At 41.9% G+C, this 16391-nt stretch overlaps 1 protein-coding gene across 1 annotated transcript; it reads right to left on the bottom strand.

Annotated features, from left to right (window-relative positions):
- Nucleotides 1-6350: 6350 nt before the first annotated feature.
- Nucleotides 6351-16391, bottom strand: METTL7A (methyltransferase like 7A). The gene is made up of 2 exons (XM_036252061.1): nucleotides 15564-16391; nucleotides 6351-7045 (listed from the first exon to the last, which is right to left on the bottom strand). Exons 1-2 carry the CDS (start codon nucleotides 16059-16061, stop codon nucleotides 6809-6811), a joined length of 735 nt encoding a protein of 244 aa, XP_036107954.1. The 5' UTR covers nucleotides 16062-16391; the 3' UTR covers nucleotides 6351-6808.

The following is a 16391-nucleotide window of genomic DNA, read 5'->3' as shown; positions in this document are numbered from 1 at the left end:
CCACAACCTTGGTGTATTGGAATGATGCTCTAACCAAATGAGCTACCCAGCCAGGGCTGCATTTATCTCATTTCATCTTTATAAGAATCCTAGGCGATATAGGTGGTGTTATCCTCTTATACTACGTCAAATAAAATATTAGTAAGATGCATGATGGGATTTGGATTAAAATATTCTGACTCCAAACTGTTAGCTCTTAACTTCCATATTACTCCCTAAATCTCTCATTCCAAGAAACCAAAACTCATCACTCTTATCGTTTAACCTTTCCCTATGCCTCTCATTCCAGTAAACTAAAACCCATCACTCCAGTCAGGAGGAACAGAATGATGGAACCAACCTAACCCACCCAAAACTGCAAATGGTCGCTCCACAAGAAAAACAAGTTTCAGGAGACCACCCCCCCTCCCCCCGCCAATCAAGAACTTGGGAGACCCCAGCCCCCGACCAATCAAGAACTGGGGAGTCCCCGGGCCTGACCAATCAAAGATGACCACATCTCCTTGGCTGAACGACCACCCTCCAGCCATGAGTTTAAAGATCCCTTGTCTGTACAAGACGGTTGCTACTCTCTCCTTAGAGGTAGTCCAGCAGGCTGATTCCCAATAAACCTGCGCTTCTGGAGACCACCTCGTTCCACCTCGTTCTACCTCGTTCTTACACAACCCCATGCTTTTCCCACTGGGAAAACACATTGAGGTATCAGTTGACAGATGACCCTAAATGCAGAGTGGAGCAGCCTAAATTCAGTATTATGTTGAGTAGATACCTTCATGATTCTGAGTTGTGGAATGGCTAAATTAAACTGTTCTGGAAGTTATGAGCATGTGTTGTAGACCAACGAGACAGACCAGACTCAGACTCCGAACTGGGTTCAAATTAAGAGAGCTTTATTAGCCGCGCGGTGGCTGTCCCATCCTACTCAGAGGAGAGAGCAGCCCCGAGCTCAGGGGGTGGGTTGCTGATATAGTTGTTTTAGCCTCTTAAGGAATTTGGATTAAGGGTATGGGAACAAGCAAGCACGTACAGAAGCAGATATTTGCAGTTAGCTGTTATGCCTGAGGGAACAATCAGTTTCGGTGTACACAAAGCAATGGTTATCTATACAATGCAGTGGTTATCTATTAGCAGCTAGTTCTTGCCATTCCCTTAAAATCCAGGGGGCAAGGTCATGTGTTTGTCCTTTACACATGAAGGTGGGTGGTGAAGGCATGGAGGTGTGGAGACCAGTTTGAAGCATTTTCTGGCATGAGAGATTATGATTTGGATCAGATATTGGTGCCTGCCTAGGAAGCCAGTTCTTTATACCCCAATACTGAGCTTCTATCTTTCCATGCTATGTTGGTGGGGTGAATCAGGTGAAGGGGGGCAAAGAAGGTTCAGTCAGTTGCAAAAGGAGTGTGCTTTTTTTTGTTGTTGTTGTTATTTTTACCATTGTACCTAGATGTAGTATCTCTCCTTCACCTTACAGCTACTTTTCTGTCATATCCTTGAATCGTACGGTAACCAACAAGTTACTGCAGAAATGGCTTGTCATTGCAGCCACCCCCACTCCATCTGTACATGTTATCATCTAGGCAGTAGTTCTCAGACTAAGGTGGTGGCTGTGGAAATGCAGTAGAAGGGACCAACTGAGAGGTATGTAAAAGAGATAGGGCTTGATGATGAATCGATCAGTAAATGCTATGTAGTAAGTAAGCACTGTGTTTGGTGTTAGGCACTAGAAAAAAAAAAGAGAGAGAGAGAGATTGGTGATGTGAAATCACACTAACAGGTATTAGTGGGTGCAAAGAGATTTCTCAAGGACGAAGTTTCTTGAAACAGCCAGCAAATGCTTTCTGAAGGGCCTCACTTTATCTGATACTTGGGAAATAATTATAGGTATTGAGGGAGTTGGGAACTATTGCTTATATAGGGAAGGACACAGTGAATTCTATTTTTGATGTGTTAAATTCTAAAAATCAAAGCAATGGCAAAACTGTGAGGTTCAGGAATCTTTTTCACACAGGTGATAGTTCACAACCTAAGAATATTAGAAAGGCTCGGAATTGAACACATGCTGAATGAGTCTTAGGGGACAGTTCACAGCGAAATGGTGGAGGAAGGAGACAGAATTACAGGGACTTGGATGCTGAAGACCTTGAGAAGCAGTGTTGCGGACAGGCCTGGGCTTCACAGGCAGGCAAACCAGTGGTGCGGCCACTCACCATATGGCCTTCGGTAAGTCACAGAACTTCACTGGTCTGCTTGCTCATTTGTCAGATGCAGATAATTATACTTGCCTTGTAGCATTATGAGTAGTATATGAAATGTATAAAAAGGTAGTGCCTGGTGTAAAGAAGGCACAAAATAAATGGAAATTTTATTATTAGCTATTAGAGTTATGGAGTCAGAGGCTCATTCCAAGGAGAACATTGACATCAATGTCAAATACATTTTAAAGATTGAGAAGGACTGAGTTAAGTGTATTGGACGTAAGAGATTTTTAATTTAAGGAATGGTAAATTGTGAATGGTAATTTTTCTCATTCCCATGAAATTCTGTTCAGGTTCCCAAATAGTTTCCTTTAGAAACAAAATAATGTCTTGCTAGATTGGCATATTACTATGTTTTTAAATTTTATCTAGAAATTGGGAACATTGACTACTTTATGTTTATTTCTGTGTCCTCAGTTAACAAGTCCTCCACTATGATTCTGTGGTGGGTCTGTGGTTTGGGGAATTCTGGCTATTCTTTAATTGTGTCGATGCTTTAGGTTTTAAATATTGAGATAAAGTAGCACTGAACAGTTTTCTGTTTTGCTTTTGTTGACATTGGTCTGCCACGATTCATTACCCTCTCGGTTGCCTTAACAGATAAACAAGAATTAAATTTCAGTTATGTTAAGTTCTGTGTTTTCTGAAGCAATACCAAAGGGAAAAGCTTATTTAAGGTCAAGAGTACAAAAGGAACTATTATGCAGTGGTTCAGCTTCTAGTCAAGTAAATAATGTAGGAATTCAGAAGAAACAGAATACTTAGGAACAGAATGTTTTATAATATAAATAAAAAGTTTTAATGTCTTTTTTTGGTTAGCCATTCAAATAAGTGTTGAGCTCATGGGCCCAGGTTCTTAACAAAATTAGGAAGAAGCTGATAGAAGTAGTAGCCATGCCAAAACCCACCTGTAAGGCTTTGGTACCCAGCCATGCCTGCTTTCCTTCAGTTCCTTGAATATACTGCTTCCCTCTTTCACTTGTTGATGTACAAGCTGCTCTGGTAGGCTGAAATACTCTTTACTCATCTTCTGGAATTCAACTCAGATATCATCTCCTCAAGGAAGCCTCTGGTCCTCTCCCTCCCGGACAGGTCGGGTTCCATGCTCCTGGCACCCCAAGCTTCTCCCTCACAAACAGCATCATCACAACTGTGGGCTCCAGGAGAGCAGGGACCAGGTGCAACTTGTTCAGGACTCCAAGCCAAGCACCAAGAATAGAGTCCACAGCAGGCACTCACATATTTGTTGAATGAAGTTCAACATTTAATAATCACCAAGTGCTTCACTTCGTTAACTCCTCACAGTAACCCTGTAAGACAGTCTCAGTGGTTCTCAAACTTCCTAATGCTGCAACCCTTTAATATAGTTCCTCACGTTTAATATAGTTTAATATAGTTTCCCAATCATAAAGTTATTTTTGTTGCTACTTCATAATTGTAATTTTGCTACTATTATGTCTTAGGCGACCCCTGTGAAAGGGTTGTTCGACCCCCAAAGGGGTCGCGACCCACAGGTTGAGAAGTGAGACTAGAGAAGTAACTTGTTCAAGGTCACATGGTCAATGAAGCCAAGACTTGACTTCAATCACTTTGATGCCAAAGTCAGTGCCATTTTGTCTTTTATTTTCCTTATTGTATGCAGTTATCCCACTGAAAAGCCGGTGTTGTGAGCACAGTGCCGTATGGTCTACCCCAGGAAGGCAGATGAGGGTCTGATCAAAATGCGGCAATAAGCCCTGGCTGGTTTGGCTCAGCGGTTAGAGGTTGGCCTGTGGACCAAAGAGTTGTGGGTTTGATTCTGATCAAGGGCACATACTTCGGTTGCAGGTTGCATCCCTGGCCACAGTCAGGGTTGTGTGGGAGGCAACCAGTTGATGTGTCTCTCTCACATTGATGTTTCTCTTTCTCTCTCTCCCCTCCCCTCCCCAGTCTATCTGAACATAAATGGAAAAAATATCCTTGGGTGAGGATTTAAAAAAAAAAAATGCAACAATGAGCTTATCCTGGGATTTGGGGCATGCCTTCCCAGCATCCATTCCTGCTTTCCCCCGTCACAGGCCGTTTTCATCTGGATGGTCCACAAGTCTCCTTGTCTCGGTCCACATGGTCTGGGTGTGCTCCGCCCCAGAGATGGATCACTGGGACCTATACTTGAGCCAATCAGCATAATCCATCCCATCTAAACATGACTGGTTCAGGAAAGGGCTGTGACCCAGTATCGTCAGTAAGAGCCAATTGAGACTCACTCCTCATGCTTGTTGGGATTATCAAAAATATGTTTTCTGGGCCTGAGGAGGAAAGCAGTAAGAAGGTTATATTCAAAACATGTTCCATGGTTTTGGGAATAAGGGCTTATAAGACTTGCCCTGTAACTTGTAGAATGTAAGAAACTTTATTTATTTCTCTATACCTCAGTCTATAGAAAGCGAGGGTAGCCCGGCTGGTGTGGCTCAGTGGTTGAGCATCGACCTATGCACCATGCGCTGGTTTGATTCCAGGTCAGGGCACATGCCCAGGTTGTGGGTCAAATTCCCACTAGGCAGCATGCAGGAGGCGGCCAATTGATGTTTCTAGCTCTCTCTCCTTTCCTCTCTCTCTCTCAAATCAATTTTTTTTAAAAAGCATGTTCTCGCATGAGGATTAAAAAATAAAAGAAACCAAGCCAGCAAATATATATTTATTTTATTTCCATTCCTAAAATGCATACAAATTTATTGATTTGATAAAGTAGTCCTTTTGCAAAATCATCTCAGAAAATATACTAAATTTATTAAAATACATGTAAACTATTGCTGAAAACTCTAAGACCCTATGACTGATCAACCCAACATTGTTTTCAAAGCACTTGGATAATTTTCAGAGGTTTCCATGGTTGCAAGGAACAAAAAAATAAATCATTTTGGGACAGGGGTGCAAATTTGATCAAAATAATTCAACAAATACTTGTCCACTTCTTTCCAGACTTGCAGATTGCCTGGTTTTTACGGGCTCTTACAAAGGGTACCTAATTATACAAAGTTTTCCTAGTTACGGTGGGCCTTTTCCTTGCCTACAACTTTCCGCATTCAGCAAGTATATGCTACATAATAAGAAAAATGAACCCAAGAACCTCAGCTACCTCAGACAGTTTCATGAATATATCAAAGTGTCAAATTTTTTTTTTTGTCCTCACCCGAGGACATTTTTCCATTTTTTGTTCAGATAGAGTGGGAGGGAGAGAGAGAGAAACATCGACGTGAAAGGGATAGATTGAGTGGCTACCACCCGCATGACCAACCAGGGCCGGGGACAAACTGCAACCGAGGTACACGCCCTTAGCGGGAACCGAACCCAGGTCTCTCTGGCCCACAGGCCGATGCTCTAACCGCTGAGCCAAACTGGCCGGGGCTCAAATAAAATTTTCAACCAGTCTTTCTTTGTTCAGTTTGTGTCATTAAGATCTTTTCATTCCTCCTGTTTCAAAGTTTTCTTCTGAGCTATTTAACTGCTTATTTCACCAAGCTCTCAAAGATAAGACGAAACTCAAATCTGTTGGGTAACAACTTAAATAAGACAGTTGAAAACTTATTTTTACTTATCATCGGATAGAGTGGGAGGGAGGGAGGGAAGGAGAGGGAAAGAGAGAAACATCAATATGAGAGAGACACCGACTGGTTGCCTCCTGCACGACCCCACCAGGGCTGGGACGAACCACAACTGAGGCAAGTGCTCTTGACAGGAATCCAAGTGACTCTGGTCTGCGGGCCGACATTCTAACGCTGAGCCAAACTGCCCAGGGTGACAGTTGAAAACATTTTGAAGTTACTGAATAAACTAAGGTTTGGGGATAATGGTAGACTTCAATTATGAAAGCTCATGGTTTCCTTTTATTTTCTCTCTCTCTCTCTCTCTCTCTCTCTCTCTCCTCACCCGAGGACACTTGTCCATTTTTTATTCAGATAGAGTGGGAGGGAGAGAGGAAGAGAGAGAGAGAGAGAGAAACATCAACCTGAAAGATCAAGTGGCTGCCACCCGCATGACCAACCAGGGCTGGGGACAAACTGCAACAGAGGTATGCACCCTTAGCGGGAACCGAACCTGGGTCTGTCTGGACCATAGGCCGATGCTCTAACCAGGGCCAAACCGGCCAGGGCTCATGGTTTCCTTTTAAAGGAGAGTTCAAAGCTGTTTTTGTTTTGTTTACTTAATTTGTTCAACAAATATCTATTAAGCACTTATTATATGCCAGGAGAACAAACAGATCTTTCTTTCCAGGTGCTCATAGAAATACATATTTACAAACGATCATAGGTGTTGTAAAAGAAAACAACATGCAAGTAAACTCAAATCCAAGTGTAGCCTAAATAAAATCAGAAAACAGCAGTGCAACCTAACGTGGACAGATTCTTTGGAAAACAATAGAAAATGGCTGGATAGGGTATAACATAAACTTGTGGGGTTGAAATTCGACTTTACTTAAAAAAGGGTTTCTCTTCTCCCAATTAGTATTTTAAGTGTAAAACTGAAGCCTTAAAGTATTTGAGCCATTCATTCAGCACTACTCCCCACTCGCGCTATTTCACAGCATATCCGTAGATGTGAGGGCGCACCAGCTTCCAGGACAGCGGGGCCTGTATGTGCTGCAGCTTCAGCTTGGAGAAGCTGGCCCGCTCCACAGCCTTCCAGCTTTCTCTGGTCAGGTTGCACCCATCAAACAGAAGGAACCAAACAGGATCCAGGACCTGTTGCCAGAAGTAATTCCAGGTTGACTGCTCAGCTGCAACATGCTCCATGAAATAAAAAGCCCCTCCCTGAAAAAGAGAAAAGAAAACCATTTCAAGGATTTTAGTTTGGGGAATACAGATTTATAAGATGATTGAAGCATTAGATTTCAGTAGCCCCAGAGGTCAACTTCATGAGAAGACATGGATAAGTTAAAACTTACTAAGACATCATTTTGGTCAATAGTTTCATCTTCGATCAATTTTTACACAGAGCTGCCATAGAGTATTATGCTAAAAGAAATAAACCAATCAGAGAAAGACAAATATCATATAATCTCACTTATTTATGGAATATAATGAACAAAATAGACCCAGAGACATGGAAGTAGGAATCAGACTGGCAGTCCTCAGAGGAAGAGGGTGGGAAGGCAGGAAGAGATAAACCTAAGAACTTATATGCACATATACATAACCAATGGACAGACAGCGATACTGTGAAGGTGTTGGGTGGGGTGGGAGTGTCAATGGGGGAAAAAGGAGAAACATCTGTAACAAAAATAAAAATAAAAATCACATTAAATTTATTAGAAATGCTTGATATAGGAAATCATTAAAAAATTTTCCTGTTGATTTAAGAATAATAAAGATCTTACCCTGGCCGGATTGGCTCAGCAGTTAGAGCATCGGCTCATGGACCAGAGAGACCTGGGTTCAGTTCCCACTAGGGGCACGTACCTTTGTCCCCAGCACTGGCGGGGTCGTGTGGGTGGCAACTCAATGTTTCTCTCTCACATCCATGTTCCTCTCTTCCTCCCACCTCCCACCTCCCTCCCACTTTATCTGAAAATCGATGGGAAAGTATCCTCAGGTGAGGATTTAAAATAAATAAATAAATAAATAAATAAATAATAAAAAAGAATGATAAAGATCTAGAATTCTATATTAAAACAAAAAAACAAAAATAAAGCAATTATTAACACTTCTGTTTTTGTTTTTGTTTTAATCCTCACCCGAGGACATTTTTCCTTTTTTTTTTTTTTTTGTACAGATAGAGTGGAAGGGAGAGAGAGAGGAAGAGAGAGAGAGAGAAGGAAACATCGACGTGAAAGGGATACATCGAGTGGCTGCCACCCACACGACCAACCAGGGCCGGGGACAAACTGCAACCGAGGTACGTGCCCTTAGCGGGAACCGAACCCAGGTCTCTCCAGACCGCAGGCCGACACTCTAACCGCTGAGCCAAACCGGCCAGGGCAACACTTCTGTTTTTGGATCATAAAAGCGATACATAATAGCTAAAACTTGAAGCAGTTACTGTGTACAAGGTGCTATATCGCTAATGCCTATCACATGTTAACTCAGTCCTCACAATCAACTAATTTGGAAAAGTATTATTATTATCATTCCTATTTTTATAGATAAGAGAACTGAGAAAGTAAGCACACAGAAAATAAGCAACTTGCCTAAGATTCCACAGCTTGTAAAGGTCAGAATCAGGTTTTGAATCTGTGTGGTTAGGCTCTGAGCTGGCAACAATGTCCCACCAATATGTTTGTTTAAAAAAATTTACCCTTGCCCTGGCCGGTTTGGCTCAGCGGTTGGAGCGTCGGCCTGTGGACCAGAGAGTCCTGGGTTCAGTTCCCGCTAGGGGCACATACCAAAAAAAAAAAAAATTGATGTAAAAAAATTTAGCCTCAGCAGGGTGGCTCAGTAGATTGAGCATAAGTCCATGGACTGAGAGGTCCCGATTCGATTCCTGGTTACGGCACATGCCCAGGTTTAGGGCTCATGCCAGGTTTAGGGCTCAATTCCCAGTAGGGGGCATGCAGGAGGCAGTCGATCGATGTTTCTCTCTCTCCCTAAAAAACATGGTTTTTTGTCTGGCTGGTGTGGCTTGGTAGTTGAGGGTCAACCCACACAACAAGAAGTCACCAGTTCGATTCCCGCTCAGGACACATGCCCAGGTTGTGAGCCCAATCCCCAGTGGGGGGCATGCAGGAGGTGGCCAATCAATGTTCTCTCTCATCAATGTTTCTATCTCTCTCTCCCTCACACTTCCTCTCTCTCTAGAAAAAAATCAATAAAGGAAAAACAATTTTTGTAAACAAAACATGTTTTTAAAAATGTAGAAAATACAGCCCTGGCCGGTTTGGCTCAGTGGTTAGAGCGTCGGCCTGCGGTACAGAGAGACCCGGGTTCGGTTCCCGCTAAGGGCATGTGCCTCGGTTGCAGTTTGTCCCCGGCCCTGGTTGGTCATGCGGGTGGCAGCCACTCGATGTGTCCCTTCGCATCGATGTTTCTCTCTCTCTATCTTCCTCTCTCTCCCTCCCGCTCTATCTGAACAAAAAAGTGGAAAAATGTCCTCGGGTGAGGATAAAAAAAAAAAAATGTATAAAATACAGAAAAGTTAAAAACAATTAACTACCATTCCATCACCTCGTGCTAACTACTGTTAAGGTTTTGTGTGTACCTCTATATGAATATGTATTTTTTTCCCAAAAACTAGGATTGGAATATATGTTCTATTTTCAATTTTTTTTTTTTTTTTTTTTTATCCTCACCCGAGGACATTCTTCCATTTTTTGTTCAGGTAGAGTGGGAGGGAGAGAGAGGAACAGAGAGAGAGAGAGAAACATCGATGTGAAAGGAACAATCGAGTGGCTGCCACCCACACAACCGACCAGGGCCGGGGACAAACTGCAACCGAGGTACGTGCCCTTAGCGGGAACCGAACCCGGGTCTCTCACCGCAGGCCGACGCTCTAATCGCTGAGCCAAACCGGCCAGGGCATATGTTCTATTTTCTAACCTGCTTGATTTTATTTATGTATCTGAATATTATTCTAAAACATAATTTAAAAAATCTTTACACAGTATTTTGTACCACTGAAGGTACCATCTGTTATTTAACTATTCTTATCTAGGTTATTTACAATTTTTCATTATTATAAATATGGTTACAGTAACTATCCTAATCCATAAGTCTTTGTGACTATCTCTAATTCTTTCCAAATAAATAACTTGCTGAAAAGTGGAATTGCTGAATACAAAGTCTCTGCCTTTCGCCCTGGCCAGTGTGGCTCAGTTGTTGGAGTGTCGCCTTGTACACTTAAAGGCTGCAGGTTCGATCCCTGGTCAGGATGCCTATGGGAGGCAACTGGTTGATGTTTCTCTCCCCGCCCGCCCCCCCCCCCCCCCTTTTCTCTAAACTCAGTAAAGAAAACATGTCCTCTGGCGAGGATTAAAAAGAAAAAGTCTCTGCCATTTTTTTTTTTTTTTTTTAAAGACTAGTTTATTGAGTTTTAGAGAGAGAGGACAGTAGAGGGAGAGAAAGAGAGAGACATCAATGTTAGCGGGGGTTGAGCCTGCAACTGGACATGTGCCCAGGAATCAAACCTGCAACCTTTGGTGCCTAGGATGGCACCCAACCAACCAAGCCACACCAGCCAGGGAAAGTCTGTGCCTTTTTAAAGCTGTTAGTAAAGGATGTCATATTGCCCTCTGGAAAAGTTGTAGCAAATTTACATTCGTACTAGCAATGGATGAGTGCCTATTTCCAATAAACTCATCAATACTCACCCCCGCCACCATATCTTTGTTAATTTGATGGGCAAAATGGTATTTCATTTTCAATACTATGTCTTTAATATTCTTTAATGGTTTTACAAAACCCTACTGGTTATTTGGATTTTTTTCTTTTCTAATTTGTCTGTTGGTGTCCTTTATCAGTTTTCTACTAGGGTATTGGTTATTTTTCTTACTAATTAATAAGTAAGTACTTTTAGTATAATAAAGCTATACTACAAATGTTTTCCCAGTTTGTTATTTGCCTTTTAATTTCTTTTTAAAAACTTCTACTTTTATTTTTTTTTTAATCTTTTAATTCATGTGAAAATTGTTCTCAGTCTCTGCTTTGCAAACCTGTGGGCGAGTCTGCATCCACACCAAGCACTGCCTGAGACTAACCGTGTCTTATACTTTTGTACCACTGTCACAAGGATGTAAGCATAATTAATTAAAATACTGAATCATCTAAGAGCATTACTGAATTCATGGTAACATTTTGTCAGTAGGTGTTTTATTCAACCAGTGGATACTCTGTTAAAGCACTGTTATGTAGGAATTTGCAAGTGCTGCTTTCATCTAGGACAGTCCTATAAATATAGGTCAAGTATAGAAACAATAGAGACTACACATTATTAGGAGGTCTGCAGAAGTGTTCTACCGATCTCTGAGGTGAGTAGGGGGAAAGGGACCCAACAGTCACCTCCAAAACCCATGGTGACTGCCCCACTCTTCTTAGCCTCCTTTAGCTACCCTGGTCTTGGCTACCCCAGGCAAGGAGTTGAGAGATGGAGTTGCCCCAACATCTCTGGGTAAGTCTAAGATCTGTGTTCATAAAGGTAAACTTGAGATTTCCTGATTTTAAAAAAATGCCATTGAATTGGACAGGAGAGAGAGGAGACCCAGGTCTGGGGAGGTCCATATTGCCCTCTGCATAACACAGGCAACTGCCAAGTAGACAGCTGAATATACAAGTTTAGGGTTTAGAAGAGAGATCTGGGATAGATGTTTTGATTTGGAAACCATCTATGGATGTGTGGTAATTGAAACCTTTGGGGGTAAGATTCCTCAGTGGGTTATATAAGTGAAATGAGAACCAAAAAGAAACTCCAATATTTAGGGATGGGTGGAGGAAGAACAGTCAGCAAAAGTAGTAGAATGTTGACATCAGAGAGATGAAAAGCCCAGTGACAAGCAGTGTGGTGTAAGAATATTTGCATTGGCCTGGCCAGTGTGGCCCAGTGATTGAGCACTAAGGGGTCACCGGTTTGATTCCCGGTCAGGGCACATGCCCAGGTTGTGGGCCCAATCCCCAGTGGGGGGCATGCTGGAGGGGGCCAGTTGATGTTCTCTCATCAATGTTTCTATCTCTCTCCCCCTCTCTCTAAAAATAAAGAAAGAAAAAAAATATTTGCATTGAAGAAAGTCAGACATACTAGCTGTGTAACTTTGGGTAAGTTTTTTTTTTTTTTTTTAATCCTCACCCAAGGACATTTTTCCATTTTTTGTTCAGGTAGAGTGGGAGGGAGAGAGAGGAACAGAGAGAGAGAGAAACATCGATGTGAAGGGACACATCGAGTGGTTGCCACCCGCACAACCGACCAGGGCGGGGGACAAACTGCAACCGAGGTACGTGCCCTTAGCGGGAACCGAACCTGGGTCTCTCAGGACCGCAGGCCGACGCTCTAACCGCTGAGCCAAACTGGCCAGGGCTGGGTAAGTTTTTTAACCTCTCTGAGTCCGTTTCCTCAACTCAATATGAGGACTGTTGTGAGGATTAAATGGGAATGTAATAAAGCTCTTGGTTATATTCAACAGAGAGTGGTGCTTCACAGGTGCTAAGGAGGTCTACCAAGAATATGATCCCCTTAAGAGTATTATCAGTATATAAAACGGAGATGTTAATTACTTGCTTTGCAGGGCTGCTGTGCGATTAGTAATACTCTGAGCAAAATATCTATTAACCATGCCTAGTTAGTGCCCAGGCTTAGGACACAAGAACCCAGCATTTGGGCATAAGAATCAGATCTTTTTCATTTATTACTTTAATGTCAGCTATCCTTGAGCCAAAAACAAAATTATATGTTGCCTCAAACACTATCTCAAGTCTTGTTCTTCCTAAGGAACTTCCTGTATTAGAAAATAAAACTGGGGATTACAGAACACCCTTTTCTCCTAGAAAAGCAAATTCAAATGTTAAGATAGCCATACTTTATTTATGTTCACTATATTTAGAGCAAAACATTTTTGTTGTTGTGTTAATCCTCACCAGAGGATATTTTTCTATTGATTTTTAAAATATAGTTGGGAGGGAAGAGAAACATTTATGTGAGAAAGACACATTGATGGGTTGTCCCGCACACCACCCCGACTGCAGCCAGGATGGAACCTGCAACCCAGGTACATGCCTTTGACCAGGAATCAAACTTGCAAACTTGCAACCCTTTGGTCCTAGGGCCAGTGCTCTAACTGCTTAGCCAAACCAACCAGGACAGAGTAGTTTAATTTTTTTAAACTAGTTTTTAAAAAAATTATAAAGGTACCCTGGCCGGTGTGGCTCAGTTGGTTGATGTCCTCCCACGCACTGAGAGGTCACTGGTTCGATTCCTGGTCAAGGGCACGTGCCTGGATTGTGGGCTGGATCCCTGGTAGGGGGCGTGCCAGAGGCAGCTGCTCCATGTTTCTCTCTCTCTCTCTCTCCATCTCCCTTCTCTCTCTAAAATCAATAAAAACATATACAAATAATAAAGGTAATATGTGGAAATTACATAAAGGTACTAAGAATTTCAAACTATGCACAAAGGTGTAATATGAAAAGTAATTCTTCCCCACTTCAGTCCCATTCCCAAGAGGTACTACTGCTAATAGTTTCTTGTCTGTCATTTTTATCATCATATATACATAGTTAGATATATTCTTTCCCCTCTCCCACAAATAGGCTTATACTCTACATCATAATTTACACTTTGATTTTTTTTCATTTAATATTATCTCAGGGATTTTTTCATATCAACATAGATAACTCTTCCTTGTTACTTTTAACAGCTGTACAGAATTCCTTTATACTATGTGACAATTTACTTGAACAGCCTCCTATTGATGGACTTTTAGGTTACTTCCAATTTCAGCTATTACAAAACTGTAATGAATATCTTTGCATATGGATGAGTTTTTGCACATTTGTGTAGTATAGCTATAAGATAAATTCATACTGGGTAAAAGAGTATGTGCACCTTAAATTTTGATGCTTTTGCTTTTGCTTCCCTTGCCCTTGAGGTCAAATTCATAAAATCCTCTCTAAGACCAAGGTCTTTAAGTTTAGTGCTTATGTTTTCTTCTATGTTGGAGAGGTTATGGAGAAAAAGGAACTCTCATTTACTGCTGTCGGGAATGTAAACTGGTATAGACACTATGGAAAGCAGTATGGAGAATCCTCAAAAAATTAAGAATAGAGTTACCATGTGACCCAGCAACCCCTCTTTTGGGTGTCTACCTGAAAAACTTGAAAACATTTATTCATAAAGATATATGTACTCCTATGTTCACTGCAGCATTATTCACAGTGACCAAGACATGGAAACAACTAAAGTGTCCTTTGATAGATGATTGGATAAAGAAGATGTGGTACCTATGTATATGTACAATGGAATACTACTCAGCCATCAGGAAAGATGAAATACTGTCATTTGTAACAACATGAATGGATCATGAGAATATCATGCTAAGTGAAATAAATCAGACAGAAAAAGTCAAGGACCATTGATTTCACTCATATATGAAATATAAAACTGAAAACAACAAATGAAGAGACAAAACAAACAAAAACTCATAGACACAGACAACATTATGGTGGTTTCCAGAGAGGAAGGGGGCGGAGGGGTACTAAAGGGTAAAGGGGGTCAAATGTATGGTGATGGAAGATTTGACTTTGGGTGGTGAACATACAATGCAACATACATGATGTATATAGAGTTGTACACTTGAAACCCATATAATTTTATTAACCAATGTTACTACAATAAATTTAATTTAAAAAAGTAACTCCATTGGTGGCTTAGTGGATTGATGTCCCATGGACTGAGACATCCTGGCTCAATTCCTGGTCAGGGCACATGCCGAGGTTGTAGGCTCTATCCCCAGTAAGGGGCGCATAGGAGGCAAACATCTCTCTCACTGATGTTTCTGTCTCTCCCTTCCTCTCTGAATAATCAATAAAAACACATTAAAAAGTAAATAAAGTAAAATATTTTGATATTATCAAATTGCCCTCCAAGGAAAGCACTTCCTCCCTTGTGTATGGGGGTGTCCAGTCTCTCACACCCACTCCAACACCATATTTACTTAAAAGTCTCTAACTGTAATAGGTAAAAAGGGTATCTTGCTTTAATTATAAAGCTAAGCATTTTTATCATATAATTGGCTATTTTTATTTATATTTCTGTCCCTGTCCTTTGTCTACTTTTTCCGTGTGTTTTTCTTATTGATTTAAAAAATCCTTCTGCCAGGCCAGTGTGGCTCAGTTGATTGAGCCGCTGGCCCATGCACTAGAGGAGGTTGCCAGTTCCATTCCTGGTCAGGGCACATGCCTGGGTTTTGGGCTCATCCCCAGTAGGGGGCATGCAGGAGGTAGGTGATCCATGTTTCTCTCTCATCAATGTCTCTACCTCTCTCTCCCTCTGAAATCAATAAAAACGTATTTTTTAAAATCCTACTGACCTTTGACTTGTAATGTATTTTAATATGAAGGAACTTAACCCTTTGTTTATAATCCCTGGCAAATACTTATTCTAAGTTTGTTCTTGTATTTTAACTTTGTTTATAGTACTTTTTTCCTGCAGTTTAAAATTTTTATGTGTTCATATTTATCAGTCTTTCCCTTTATAGCTTCTATCCCACTCTAAGATTTAAAAAAAAAAATCATCAGTGTCTTCTCTAGTAGTTTTACTTTTTGAGTTAGAATGTTTGATTCAGCTGAAATTGATAGGACTGCCCTAGGTAACAGTGGTTGCTACTAACCAGTCCTCCTCATCCCCGTTACTCACCGGCCTCAGCACTCTGCACACTTCCTGGAGGATCTGCTCCTGGTTCTTCACCGAACACAGCACCAGGGTGAGAACCACCACATCCATGGAGCCATCCGCTACCTGGTGCATGTTCTCCCCGGCAGCCACCACGAAGCGCTCGAACTGCAAGTGTCGGTTCTCGGCAATGCTCTTGATCAAGAATTTCTCAAAGTTGGGATTGGGGTCAACACAGGTCACCCTGCATCCAGGCGGATAGAACTTGAAGTTGGCCCCGGTGCCACAGCCCACCTCCAGCAGGGAGAGCTTCCCGGAGGGGCCTGCGAACTCCTGCAGGTTGCTGAAGAGCTCCCGCTTCTTGCTCGCCATCTGTGTGTTGTACATTGCAGTGAGTCTTATCAAGAAGTAGGGAAAACATTTTTTGCATATCCAGTTCCACAAGCCCAGAAAGTTCAGCAGGTATATAGGAAATGCCAGGGCGCAGACGGCCAGCTGGAGGATAGAGATGGTAAGAGCCATGGCTCCGAAGAGAAAAAACACGATTTAGGGAGCTGACTCCTTTAATAGCAGGAGTTGAGCGGCCACACTCCGGAGCCAGTCAGCTTCAGAGGAGAGAACAGGCTGTGCTACAAGAGAAAGCTGGAGCTAGGTCAGATGCTGGGCAAAACGCCCATTTCACCCAATTAATAAACATTTGGCAAAAGTTGACTCGTGAAGCAAATGAGAAAGTTCCCAGCTTTTCTTTAGAAGGAAAGGTGATTCCAGTCCCTCATTCCAAATCTGTTCCTCCTTCCCCTTCTCTTTGGAGAAGGGGAATGCACTGACTCCCTGTCCAGGTCTTCCAATGAT

Source organism: Molossus molossus, unplaced genomic scaffold (genome assembly GCF_014108415.1).
Source record: "Molossus molossus isolate mMolMol1 unplaced genomic scaffold, mMolMol1.p scaffold_m16_p_10, whole genome shotgun sequence".
NCBI lineage: Eukaryota > Metazoa > Chordata > Mammalia > Chiroptera > Molossidae > Molossus > Molossus molossus.
Note: the sequence above shows the minus strand (reverse complement) of the source record. Positions and strands in the feature narration are given on the sequence as shown.

Coding starts and splice junctions, on each gene's coding strand:
- METTL7A (XM_036252061.1), bottom strand. CDS start 16,061: ATGGCTCTTACCATCTCTATCCTCCAGCTGGCCGTCTGCGCCCTGGCA. Junction 7,046..15,563: donor TGTGCAGAGTGCTGAGGCCG/GTGAGTAACGGG, acceptor TCTCTTTTTCAG/GGAGGGGCTTTTTATTTCAT.